The sequence below is a fragment of the Arachis hypogaea genome, chromosome 2, assembly GCF_003086295.3.
Source record: "Arachis hypogaea cultivar Tifrunner chromosome 2, arahy.Tifrunner.gnm2.J5K5, whole genome shotgun sequence".
Classification (NCBI taxonomy): Eukaryota; Viridiplantae; Streptophyta; class Magnoliopsida; order Fabales; family Fabaceae; genus Arachis; species Arachis hypogaea.
The window spans coordinates 5,233,641-5,247,870 of record NC_092037.1 but is presented as its reverse complement, the minus strand read 5'-3'; the positions used below and the strand labels follow the sequence as shown (position 1 = coordinate 5,247,870).

Here is a 14,230-nt window from a genome sequence, read left to right as displayed (position 1 = left end):
AGGAGTAAATTTATTTACTGTAATTTCTAATAGTAATTCTTTTTTATGGTGCATAATCATCCAATATTTCTTTGCATATATGTCTTAGACTAAGAAACAAGTCTCTTAATTGGATAATTGTTGTGACCAATTATCAAATGGTAATTAGACAAAAGTACACATGAAATAGTTTAGAATGAATAAAAATATACATCAAGACTTGTAAACATCAAAGTATATTTGATTCATAAATTGTTTTTGATGGACAAAAATATATACCGGACATTTATAAATATCAAATCCTTTGCTATAAATATGGTATTTTGGTTTATCAAAAATAATTTCTTGGTGTATTTTATTTTAATATTTATAAATTTTTTGTATGTGTTTTTGTCTATTTCAAAATCTTTCATGTGTACTTTTGTTATTTTTTTACGATCTAATGTTAAAAAAAAAAATAGGTCTATACTCATATACTATTTGCAACTGCAAAAGATGACTAATAAGATTACTTTTCCACTTGTCTTCCTTGTTTTACTCCTTTCAGGTTTAACTAATTTCCTAACACCCAATTTCCTTGTCTCGCCATTTTTCCAAACGGAACAAAAAACAAACTAAATGTGACTAACATCCAATTTTCTAGGTAGGTTTAGGTTCAATTTTGACACAGGTCTCGAGTTTTTTTTAAGGATAAAAAATTAAATGAATTTTGTCTTAATAAATAGATATTTTATTTGTTATCTTATTGCTAGTCACCATGACATATCCAAGCCTTTCTTACCTAGTTGATCAATATATGCTCACACCATATATTATATTGATCCTATATTTTAATTTCAATTGTATTCTTGTGTACCAATATGGTCAACTTCTATAAATGTTTAAGATTTTTGCCTTTTAGGTCTTTGGATCGTTTGAAAAACCTCTTTTCTAATTATATTTTATTTGATCTTCAATCTTTTTCAATTGCAGATTAAAATCCTCATTGATTCCAAATAGTATATACACTATACAGCATGTGGCGAAGCGAGATGAAAAACATTGGGAGTTAGCCACTAATTTTTATTATGGGCAAAAATTAGAAAAACCTTCAAATTCATGAAAATAACTTTTTGAGTTTGGATTCAGGAGTTTAATAATTATGCATATATAGAAATTTGTGAAAATTTAATCTCATTGTATTTTTAACACATTTTTTGGAACAATTCTAATGAAATATTTTTAGAATATTATTTTTAATATTTACAAGGAATAAATTAATTTAAAATTAAAATTTGCATCAGAAATAATAGATAAAATGAAATGATACTTATTTTAGAGAGACGGTATCATCTAAATAGAAAATCAATAAAATTTTGTCAATTGTATAATCTATTTTCATAGAATAATTAAAAATAATATAAAATTTAAATTAAATTGAAACCAAACATTGAAGTCACAAATTTTAAATTTTATTTCAAATAACTGTTTAAGCCATATGGTTCAACAAGCGCGATTTAACATTTTCTAGGACTCAAAATAAAATTGAAATGAAAGCTAACATTGAAGTTGCTATTATTTTATCTAGCATGTGGTTACAATATTGGATATACGTCCTTATAAAACAACTTTACATCTATAGGGCATCAAAATTAAATTTATATATTAATAATGTAATATAACTTAAATGCAAAACTTTTATTATTTGCTTAATCTTTGACAAAATATGGTGTTTACATAGCACAACTTTCTTCTTTGTTCTAATTAATTAAGAACACATCCAAATAACTTTTCCAAACTTAAACGTATATATTAATATTAATACACTATTCACACTTAGATTAATCAATATATATTAATTAAGCTTTAGGAAGTTGAACAGGGTACTTATCAATGGAATCATCCCAAGGGTTTCCCCTCCAATCTTGTTCAAGGTTGATAACTCTTAAGGCCTTCCAAACAGCACTATTGCATTTAAAACCTGATCCAAATGCAATTTGCCAAACCCTATCTCCTTTTTGAACTCTTCCCTTGGCTTCAGTATAAGCTAATTCATACCACAATGAACTACTTGATGTGTTTCCAAATCTATGAAGTGTCATTCTAGAAGGTTCCATATGCCATTCTTCAAGACTAAGATTCTTTTGTAATTCATCAAGCACAGCCCTACCACCTGCATGGATGCAAAAATGCTCAAAAGCATACTTGAAATTAGGTATGTAGGGTTTCACCTTGGCCCCCATTTTCTTTCTAATCAATGAAACTAAGAACATGAATTGTTCCGAGAAGGGTAGCACCATAGGCCCTAATGTTGTTATGTTTGTCTTTAGGGCATCGCCGGCGACGGCCATCAGCTCCTTCGCCAGGCAGACACCGACCTTTCCATTTTGATCTTCTTTTTGATAGACACAATTGTAGTTCTTGTCATCGGCTCCCTTGTGTGTTCTAACTGTGTGGACTAATTGGTACTTTGATCTACTTCGATCCGACGGCTTGTTCGACAAGAGGACGGCGGCGCCACCCATCCGGAAAATGCAATTGCACAGAAGCATGGAACGGTCATTACCAAAATACCTATTTTAGAAAGAATGCCCTAGTGAAGAAATTGAGATAATTTTAAAGGAAATAATGATATGATTTTTTTTTTGTGACGATGAGCATATAACTAATGGCGCCAAATCAACATCAAACTAAGAGAAAGATTAGCTTGGCTCTTATTTGTATCTTTTTAAAACTAAAATGTGACAATAAATCTTTAAAGCATGCATCAAATTGACTCATGACGTGATTTTTTAGAAATTATTTTGAATATATATATTACGACCACATATATTAATGGGACAAAATTTATCTATTTTATTAATGGGACAACATATATTACGCTTCTAAAAAAATTATTTAGTGGCTATTTATTTTATTTTTAATAATAATAAAAATAGTTGCTAATATATTTACTGATAATTAGATATTAATTATCTTATATTTTGTCGTTAAAAAATTTTAGTGTGAATATATTTTTAATGACTGTAAAAAATATATAACTATGATTATAACATATCGTAATAATAGTAAATATATAATGACTGCAAAAGTTAAATAAGATATTTATTAAGTATTATATTATTGTCATTAAAAATTTGTCACTAAAAATAATTTTTGTTGTAGTGTTATATTATGTAAAGTATTTTACGCACGAAAAATTAAATTCACAAAACTAAATAACATAATAAGCGATAAAGAGATATAATAATTTATGTGTCTGTTTTTATCAATTAAACTTTTAAAATAAATAATTTTATGATATAATATTAAAATTTTTATGATTAAAAAGTTTAAAGTTTGATTCTTGTGAATTCTAATAGAATAAAGAATAAAAAAAATTATATATATATTTATGCAAAATTTATATAAATTCAATAAATTAAAGGCTATTGCTTTAGAGAATGTGTTCGAAATAAAATTATTTATCTGTCTTTTTTTATTAATTTAAACTTTTGTAACATAATATTAAAATTTTTATGACCAAAATATTTAACATTTAATCTTTGTCACTTGAAAACTAAAGAAATTTAGTATAAAACCAAAAAAAAGTCTTGAGTTTAAGTTTGATCTTTATTATTTTCAAAAATAAATTCGGCATAAGATGAAAAATATTAAAGATATAATTATTTTTTATTTTTTTATCATTTTAAATTTTTAGAATAAATAATTTTAGGAGAAAACTAATTTCTAACAACAAATTAACAAAACTACGACCCACTATCTAATATCTAACCAACACAATAAATTCTACCTAATTTCTATGATAAATATAAAACATTACCAATTGAGGGTTATATTCTCGGTGCTGACAACAATGGCATAAGAGTTAGGGTTAGCTCTGAGAAGGTCCTTGGCCATGTCAATAGAAATGAGGCCAGCACTGCAACCCATGCCACCAAGGTTGTAGGTCTTCACGTTGGTTCGGAGCTTGTAGTGGTTGACAATCATGGCTGAGAGTGATGGAGTAGGATTGAACAAGCTACAATTCACAACCACAATATCTATATCTCTTGGATTAACCCCTGTATGTCAAGGTAGTTATCAGTTAGGTATTTTTTTAATAACAAAGTCATACAAATTATTGTTATTTCATGTTATACTAAACATACATATATAGAGAGATACAGAACACACATTATTTTGTAGTTTAGTTTTGGTACCAAATTTTACATTGCTTTTACTTATGTGAAAAATAATTAGCTTTTGTGGTTAGTATAATAATATATAATTAAATAGAGCAATGCTAGGGCCAGCAACTTTTGTGATTGGTAGCCATCAAATAGCCATCAATGATAATTTAATGGTGTGAGATTGGTGTGAGATTTCATCTAATGGCTCACTTTTCTCTGCTGGTTACATGCTGGCAAAAAATCAATAAAATTGTTGGCTCCTTAGACTTTTCCAATTAAATATTTATGTATAAATATTGTTATGTTTAATATGCATTGACATTATTATTATTTTATTATTATTATTCAAATAATTTAATTTTTATGCAATGTGACACTATTAAATCAGCAAAAAAGTTTGATTATTTAATTATCTATTAACTGAAAAGTTTCATAACATAAACATATAATAGATGAGAAAATCTAATGATATCTATTAATATATAGCAACTAAAACTTAGTTAGAAAAATGCAACTATCACAAAAAAAAGATCAAATTCATATTTCTATTAAATAATTTAGAATTTTTTTATACCTGTTTTAGCAAACAGAGCATCTAAAGCACCAAACATCACAGCTTCTGCTTCGGCACGTGCCTCTTCCATGCATAGTCTTGGTGGACGAGACATAACTCCTCTAGGAAGATATGTCTCGTCTCCAAGACCAGCACGTGATGAAATTCTTCTTTGAAATTGAAGAGTCTCATGTTGAAATTCGCCGCTCTCTTCAGACATGTTAAGGAATGACTCCACGGATATCTTTCGCTCTTCCTCGGGCTTATAGCATGCGAAATCCACGAGGTACACCGGCTTGGAGCGTTTGGCCAAGTAGAAGGCGAGGAGGAAGAAAAACAACGGCGGCGCAACAAGCTGAATAAGCTTATCCAAAGCCAAAACCGGCGGTTGAGCAATTAGGTTTGACCAAAATTCTAAGAGCTTGTCCAAATTGAGATCCTTGAGTTGAAGAAATGGTGATGATGAGAATGAGATGAAGAGTGGAACCATGACAAAGATGATGATGAAAATGGTGGTGATATTCAACGAATAGCCATAACCTAATAACCCTAATTTGACATACTTGAGCTTCACGGATTGGAGAAAATCCGGCAGCTTTCGCCGGATTTTGATGACGGCCGAGGACGAATCCTTGAAGTCCATCTCGGCCGTTATTCTTTCCTTTTCCATGTCTATGCTATTGCGTCTCATTTTTGTTCCTTTTTTTCTTCTGTGTTTTTTTTTTCAACCTTGTGAAGAAAATAAATCTTTTTTTTTATGTATTGTGTCCTTTCTTTCTATCTATTTTTGCTAAGTGTATTTGCTACTTCTCTATGTGTGTGTATAGAATGTGAAAGAGGTTGGTTTGCGTTGGTTTATAAAGCAGGGTGGAGTTTGGAGGAAGTTGAAGCACATGATTATTGGAGTTATTATTATCATGAAATAATAATAATAAATAATAATAATAATGATTATTATTTATTATTGTTATAGTTGATGGCATGGAAGCAAAGGTTGGCCTACACGCTCCAAGAACACATGGGCTTAGGTTATTAACCGCAAGAAAGCTATTATTGTTCATGAATTAAATTTGAGGGTATGATAGTAGGTTCAAGTGGTGGATATATAGCTCAACCACTTTTGGAATAGGCAAAAAAAAGAGCTTTACGGAATCAAATTAAAATAATAATTCAAAACGTGAAAAACTCAAATGATATAAATACATAACTAATGATCCAGAAGCTAAGGAAACTTGATATGGTTTTGGATTTTGCTTGCTATCGGTAAGATGCAATATTTGACCGATGGGTCTTGTTGGGAGCAAGAGTCAGCAAAACAAATAAAATGTACTCAGAAAATTAGCTATAGTAAATTAGTTATTTATATAAAATATTGTTAAAAAAATAATATTAAATAACTAATTTTTTCAGTTAATATTAATTAATTTTTTAAAAATTATTTTATTTTTTTAAATTTTAAATTTTAAACTATAAACTTTTAATTTTAAATAATAAATTTAAATACTAAAATTAATTAATATTAACTAACTAAAAATTATTTTTTATATATATTCTCATATTAAAATATAAATTACATATTAAAAATGAGTTAAATAATATATAATAATTAATTTTCTGTGTGTACATATAATATTTTTGAATAAAAAACACTCCACATAATTTAAAAATAAGTCACCATCAAATTAGGCAATATATATTTATGGATATTTATATATATTAATTTATATTTTTTTAATTAAATAATCAACTACTAAATATGTATTTTTATATAAGGTGATTGATTTATAATTAATTTTTTTGTGTATACGTTATATAATTAAAAAATTACACATTTAAAATTTTTTTGGTGTACTACACATTTAAAATTTTGAAAATTATATATTTAAAATCCATGTTAACCGGTTATTATTATTATTATTATTATTATTATTATTATTATTATTATTATTATTATTATTATTATTTGTGTCTAAATTTATCCTAAATAAACAATATACTTATTTAATTTAATATTATTATAGATTATAGATTGTAGTTAGAGGTCCTTGGCGTCTTTTTGTGCTATATTTTTTTGGCATATGTTGTATATATAGCTTAATTTTGACAGAAAATATATCTGTTTGTAGGGTCCTAGTAAAGTAACACCTCAATACTATTTAATTTTATGGGCATGTGTGCCTAATGCAAGTAAGGGGTGAAAGAGAAAGGTAGTTTTGGAAAATTTAATGGTACATGGACGGTGGTTGTTGGGAGCTGGCCATCAAGGAACAATTAATATCATATTAAATATATATTTGCTAACTTATGGAAAAGCTCAACTCTCCTCCTAGTAACTTGAAAACCAAAAAATTTTTAAAAGTTGATTATATGTAGTATCTGCTGTGAATTCAATCAATCTGATCACAAGATTTCATTGTTAGAAACTGAATTTTTGGCATCTATTAAATATTGAAATTATACAGTAGCTGATCTAAATATCTAACTATATTATTGTTAATAGGTTGGGGGAAATATATATATTGGTTTATTAGGTCAACAAATTCATGAGCAACGATATATCTATACAAATAAATATATTTTGATAATTGATAAACTCTCGAACCAAATGAAAAAAAAAGGATTAAAAAAAAAGGGTTACAACCTCTTACATAGACGGTGTAAAAAAAGTTTTAAAGACAAAAAAAAACTCTAATATTACACTATTTTAAGATTAGCAAATTTTTCTTATTTTCTTTCTACATTGCTCCAAAGAGAGGGAGAGAAGGCACACTAATATTCGAACGAGGTGTTTGTTTTAAGGATTTGGATCTTCTAAAGTCTAAATTTTATTTTACAGAGTAAAGTGTGATTTTTTACTTTTAAATAGTTTTTCTTTCATATTTATTCTTGGTCCCACGTATGAAATCAATGGTGAGAGATCACACTTTTTCTCTAAAGTGAAATTCAAACTTTAGATAATCCAAATTCTTGTTTTAACTGTATTTTGGGTCAGATCAGTCCATTCGATTCTATTTATTGATAAAAAAATAGAGAAAAAGATAGATAGTTATTGACTTTTTAAATTTTTGATAAATATATTTTTGATAAAATTTAAATTCAAAAAAGTTTTTGATTTTGACAAACGGAGGATAATTTAGTCTTTTCGTCTATTTGTCTCTCATACATCAAACGGAACTGGCTGACGTGGCTGAAACGGTGTTCAGGTGTCCGTTACGGTGCCACACTAGAAGGGGAATAAAGTTCGAAGGACAAATAAGTCCTTGAGAATTTAGTTCACTACACTTCTATATGTATCATATATTACTATCTAATTGAAATATACCTATATTATGTATCATATATTACTATCTAATTTAATAATCAAATGTGTCACATGATACTCTTATTAAAATTGAGAGAGAATATATTTTTTTTAAATTAATAAAATCATTTCCTAAATTCTCTCATCTACCTCGCTCCATTTTTCTATTTCTCTCTACTATTTTTACTGTATATATAATTATATTTTATATTAGTAATTTGACAAATCAAAATATGTCATCCGATATCTTTTTACAATTAAAATATTTTAAATATAAAATTATACACATTAAATTATTTTAAATTTTAGATAACGAATATTAAAATTAATTATTAATAAAAAATTAAACTTTTTCATATAAAAATAATAACTTAAAATCTTATTATTTAATTTTTTATTTGTAGATATCTTGGTCTTCTTAGTCAGAGACTTTTGTCAACTTACGACTTTTTTTGTAAAAGTAGTTTGATTTTATAAATCTTTTGTGCCATGCATAATTTATACTGTTAGAACAAAATGAACTATAATTAAAAAAAAATTATTCTCGTAATGTTATTATGGATAAAAATACTAGTTCTAATATAATACACAAATGCACTAATGCTAACTTAATACATGAATGATGCACAAATAAACTAATGCTAACTTGATACATAAATGAACTGATACTAACTAATGCTACTGGTACGATGAAAACTAAACTAATGCAATTTAACAAATTTTAATATAATACACAAATGCACTAAAACTGAACTAATGTAATTTAAGAAAAAAGTAGAAACAGAACAAGTCCAATTTCTGCAATTTTAATACAAATAATTTAAATTACAGAATACAACAAGTTAACTAGATTTCAAAATACAAACATAATTTTATAAACTAAATTCTCATAATAGAAGCATAATAGAAGTATAATGAACTGAATTCTCAAGAACCTATTTGTCCTTCGAACTTTATTTGCAAAATGACGTCAAAGACTTATTTGTTCTTCGAACTTTATTTCCCTTCCAGCATGGCACCGTAACAGACACCTGGACACCGTTCCAGCCACGTTAGCCAGTTCCGTTTGATATGTGAGAGGCAAATAGACGGAAGGACTAAATTGTTCTCTGTTTGTTAAAGTCAGAAACCTTTTTGTATTTAAATTTTGTCAAGGATATATTTATCAAAAATTTAAAAAGTCAGGAACCTATCTGTCTTTTCCCAAAAAAATATTAGAACTTTTTTGTCTCTAAACCTTTTCTATATTATCCAGTAGGATGTCGTAATGATCATTTTTACAGAACAACGACTAGGTCAAATATTTCTTTACAGTCTCATATGAATAGGAGTGGCAACGGGGCAGATAGGGACGGGTTTTTGCTCTACCCGACCCTGCACCGCCATACAACAATTCGCATAGAATCTGTTCCGCTTCTACCCGCGAATAAAAAAACGTTGAACCCTAATCCGCTCTTGCAGGTATCCATCCCGCCCTTATCTATCCCTATAATTATTAAAATTCAATAAATAAAATTAAATTTCAAAGTTTATATAATTATTATCACGTACATACCATAAATTAAAGTAAAAATTTAAATATGATACAATATTATTAATTATTTACTAATTATTTTACATATATTATACATATTATATATTAATATTATATATATTATATATATATATAGAAGAGAGGATAGAGGCGGGTATTACCTAAACCTGATCCCGCCCCATCTCTCTCAAGAACTTGTCCCGCTAAAAATTCGCCCCAGTGCGGGATAAATAATTATCTGCTCCGAGCAGATAAAAACGGGATAAATATCCACAAATTTGAGTGATATTGTCATTTCTATATATAAAAAAAAAATTTAAGTGTTCAGATTTTGAAAAAATAAAAATATTAAATACATTTTTTCATTTTAAAAAATTTAAATATTCATAAGATAAAATATCAAAGACTAATTTTTTCTTTTCTCAAATTCCAAATACAATAGTTCAATTATACACGAGTTCCATGACTTGACGTCCTAATACACAAATGAGAAATATATTGTGATTTTTTACTCAACTTTTTTTTTTTTTTTACACTGATCAAACTAACTTTGTTTCTTTTCTGTATTCTTGGATTTATTTCATTCCCTAATAGTAACAAAAAAATGAAGTAGGTAAGCTAAGGAATGTAGGGCTAGTAACTAGTAAAATAGAGTAAGATTTAGATTTTATTCTAATTGTAGTTGTAGTTTTAGATTCTCTTTAAAATTTAATTTAATTTTATATTATTTGTAGATTAATAAATTTTTTATTCTAATCTTACTCTCCTCCTAAAGTTTTACACTTAACCTATTTAATTTTATCCACAACAAATTAAATTTTTTCAATCAAATTAAATATGATATTTAGTCATTTCATATTTTATAAAATACTAATAAAATAAAAAATATAAAATTAAGTTCATGTTAAAATTAAAGGTAATAAAATCATAATGAAATCTATGTTCAAATTACAAAAAGGAGAAGATGTGATTAATTTTGATCTCTATCAACTTTATTATACATGTTTAATAATTTTTAACTATATATTATAATATATCAGGGTGCGAATAAATCGAATAAGATTAGGTCTAAATCCACATCCGACTCTACCTGCAGTTCAATTTACTTCACTCTCATCAATCTGACCAATTGCAAATCGAATTGCCAACTCTATCAAAATAAATTTAGTTAAATTGAGTATCACAGGTAGAATTAGATAATTCTACTCTAAAAAAATAACTAATACATTAGACTTTATTAACTGCATCCAATTTAAAATTCAAAAAATCAATAATACTATTTGTATATTAAACTTTTTTAATATTTCTATAAAAAATATAACTATTATTAATTAATTATATAATTAAACTATTTTTTAACTAATAAAATAAAAAATACATGTTAATTGTTAAAAATACTAATATTAAAATAATATTTATGATGAAAAATATAAATGTAGCGAGATTTAAAGGTACAAAACACGTTTGGTAGCTAAAGAGTTTCATCATGTTGAAAGCGTTGATTTTTACCACAGAGCAAGAGTTGGCCTAATTAACTCTTGTTCTCTCTAAAAACTGGACCATTAGCCAATTCAATTTTAATATGCCTTTTTAAACAGGGACTTGCATCAAAATATCTATATGTCTCAACCACTTTGTTTTGAAGAAAGTCCACCCAATTTGGTTTGTAAATTGAATAGGAGCCTTTATATATGATATAAAACAAGCACTTAGAGGATAATGGTTTATAAAATTAAGTAATACTCTTTATTGTTTTAGTTTCACAATGCCAATTCGGATATCTCTCTTGTGTTATTAAATAATATGATCCTAAGTCAATTATTTATATGCTATGTTATGTTGATGATATAATTATCATAAAAAATGACTTCTTTAAAATAGAACACATGATTAATTCAACAACTTATTAGTGTTTTTACTTTAAAAGATTTGGGCATAAAAACTATTTTTTGGAATTGAAGTAAATAGTAGCTGTTTCGAGAATTATCTAAAATGTTAATTTAGGTCTGAGGTAGTATTTGATTTGTTCTTGCGCCGAGGTTCTGTCGTCCGAGTTTTTTGTGAGGAGGTGGGGTGGTACCTATAAGAGTCTCCGATGCTTAAGTTAGCAAGGATTTTAGACAGATTTTTTAGTAGATTAGAACGTGAATATACTTGAGCGATATCAGTGTATTTATAGAATTAATAACCACTTTTTGTATTAGTTTTATTTTTGTTGGAGGATATCTGTTTCCTTTATTTTAAGAGTTTGTTAAGATCTATCTTTTAGTGAAGGTAGAAATAGTAGGAGAGATTCAGGAAAGCAGTTACTTATTTGGATAAATAGGACTGGACTCCTTTTGTTGTGTCCAACTTCTTAAAGAGGTCAGATAAACGGTAGAGACTATCTCTTTTAGTTGGGTCTTAGTCTTTATTAGATCTGATTTTATATTTTAGGTTTGAGTATAAACAGTAACAACGAAGGATAATTATAATTTTGTATTCCAAAGAATAAAACATCATGGTTTTTGTGTAATAAATTTAGGAATTATAGATTATATAGTTTTTCTGACTCTGATTGAGCTGCAGTAAAAAAATGAAAAATCAATGTCAAATTTTTGTGTTTTTTTTTTAATTAATCTCATTTCATGATCTTCCAGAAAACAAACAATAATTAGTAGATTCTTTACAGAAATAAAATTTCATTAGTAGCATGTAAAGTAGAGATGGTCTAGATACAAAACTTGTTAAAAGAGTTGCATATTAGTCTTCAAGCATCACTTACAATCTTCTATGATAATATGAGCACAATCATGTTAACTACCAATCCAGTTCTATACGATAAAATAAGACACTTTCAATTGGATATTCAAATGGTAAGGAACAAAATAAATAAGAGACTATTACATGTAATTTACATACTTCAGGTTTAAAAATTGTATACATTTTCAAAAAATTATTTTTAGCGGTCATATTCAACTGTTTAAATTATAAACTTAGAGTAATCTCAGAACTAATCGTGAGTTTGAGGAGAGGTGTAAAGAATAAAGGTTAGTTTAGTTAGTTAAAATTAATTAATGAATAAACCAAAAAGGTTTTAGACAATTATATATGGATGAATAATATAGTCGTTGGATCCTCACACTGTGAGATTCAACTAAAATATATCGTAAATTTTTTATTATTATTATTATTACATTTTTAGAATGAGACAAATGTTGGTTTTTTTTTTGTGAGATTCAAACTCAATATTTTAGAGGTGTATTCTTGCATTCTAGTGTCACAACCCTAATTTAGATTTTAGAAGTCTTTTGAGAGAGAGAGAGAGTATAGCCACCAAAGAGAAAGAGAAGGCAAAAAACAGAATTTTCGTTTTTGTCTAAAGCAGTAAATTTCAAATGGCAATTTTTCAGTTGTTCACCGTTGGATTGGCTTGAAATTTAAACTGTGTTCCTATCATCTTGTTCTTCATTCTTGTGGGTGGATATGTTGATTGGAAATTTTCATTGAGAGAAATTGGCTTCGCAAGAGAGAAATTAGGTTTTCCGTTTTTACACAGAGCAGCAATCTTGGAACGACAGTTTTTCATTTTTTCACCGTTGGATCGACGTGATATTTGGACTGTAGATTTTTCACATCTTCTTCTTCATTCTGAACGGTGGAGATTTGAATTGGAGGTTTGCAGAAGGAGAAATTAGCTTTGACAGCAACTCTATTTTTTGGTATAATTCATCTTTTTACTTCTTATTTGTGAACTTTGGTGCTTTAATGTTTTAACTGGTTATATGCACGTTTTTGTGCTTTATTTGAGACTCTCTTGTTTCTCATTTTATTATAGTGGAGCTATTTCATTGGTCTAAACGACCCATAATTTTTACCTCTCATATTGAGAGAGTTTTTCACATTAAAATCTCGGTGTGTTCTTGTCTGCTAGACTCTTTTAACAAAAACAGAAAAAATTCTCCTAATTTTTATGTTGAGCGTCACTAGGGCACTTAGACCTGCGTTTATTTTTAAGGATGGTACACAGAGACATAAAATTATGTTTGGTAGATGAGATATAGATAGAGATATTATATTCAAGGACACTGAATTAGTATATTTTGTGTCTATTCTGACAAAAAAACACAGAAACACTAACAAAAAAAATAACTTATTTTTTATTTTTTCTTTCATTATTCTTGTTAATTTTTTATAATTATATTTTTTATTATTATATTTTTTTCTTAAATTAAAAAAAAATAAAAATAAATTATATTTTTAAAATTTATTCTAATTTATTATCAAATAAAATACAAAAACAAAAAATTTTATATCTCTATTTTTTATATTTTATTTTTAATATCTTATCTTATTCTTTTTTTCAAAAACAAACGCACCCTTACAGTTTTTAAAATCACAATTTCTTTTATTCCTTTAATTCAACTCCCTTTATTTCTATTCCTTTAATTCTAGAGGTTACTGGATGTGGTGTATTGTACACACGCTTGCAATATATAAATGCTATATGCTACAACTACAAACTGATCTAATTAATAAATATCAATATCATTATAAATACAACTAAATATATTTTCAGATGTATCTATGCGTGGACTGTGGTTGATAGTTACTAGTTACTAGCTTCAACCCCATCAACTTCATGATGCGGACGAATCATAAGTTCCAATCAATCACATACACGCCATAGTTAATTAGTTAATAACAATAAAATAGTTATTAATAATAGTATA

At 27.1% G+C, this 14,230-nt stretch overlaps 1 protein-coding gene across 1 annotated transcript; it reads right to left on the bottom strand.

Moving 5' to 3' along the window:
* Nucleotides 1-1,637: 1,637 nt before the first annotated feature.
* On the bottom strand, nucleotides 1,638-5,733 carry LOC112734257 (3-ketoacyl-CoA synthase 1). The gene is made up of 3 exons (XM_025783509.3): nucleotides 4,705-5,733; nucleotides 3,782-4,022; nucleotides 1,638-2,532 (listed from the first exon to the last, which is right to left on the bottom strand). Exons 1-3 carry the CDS (start codon nucleotides 5,372-5,374, stop codon nucleotides 1,818-1,820), a joined length of 1,626 nt encoding a protein of 541 aa, XP_025639294.1. The 5' UTR covers nucleotides 5,375-5,733; the 3' UTR covers nucleotides 1,638-1,817.
* Between the last annotated feature and the right edge of the window lie 8,497 nt (nucleotides 5,734-14,230).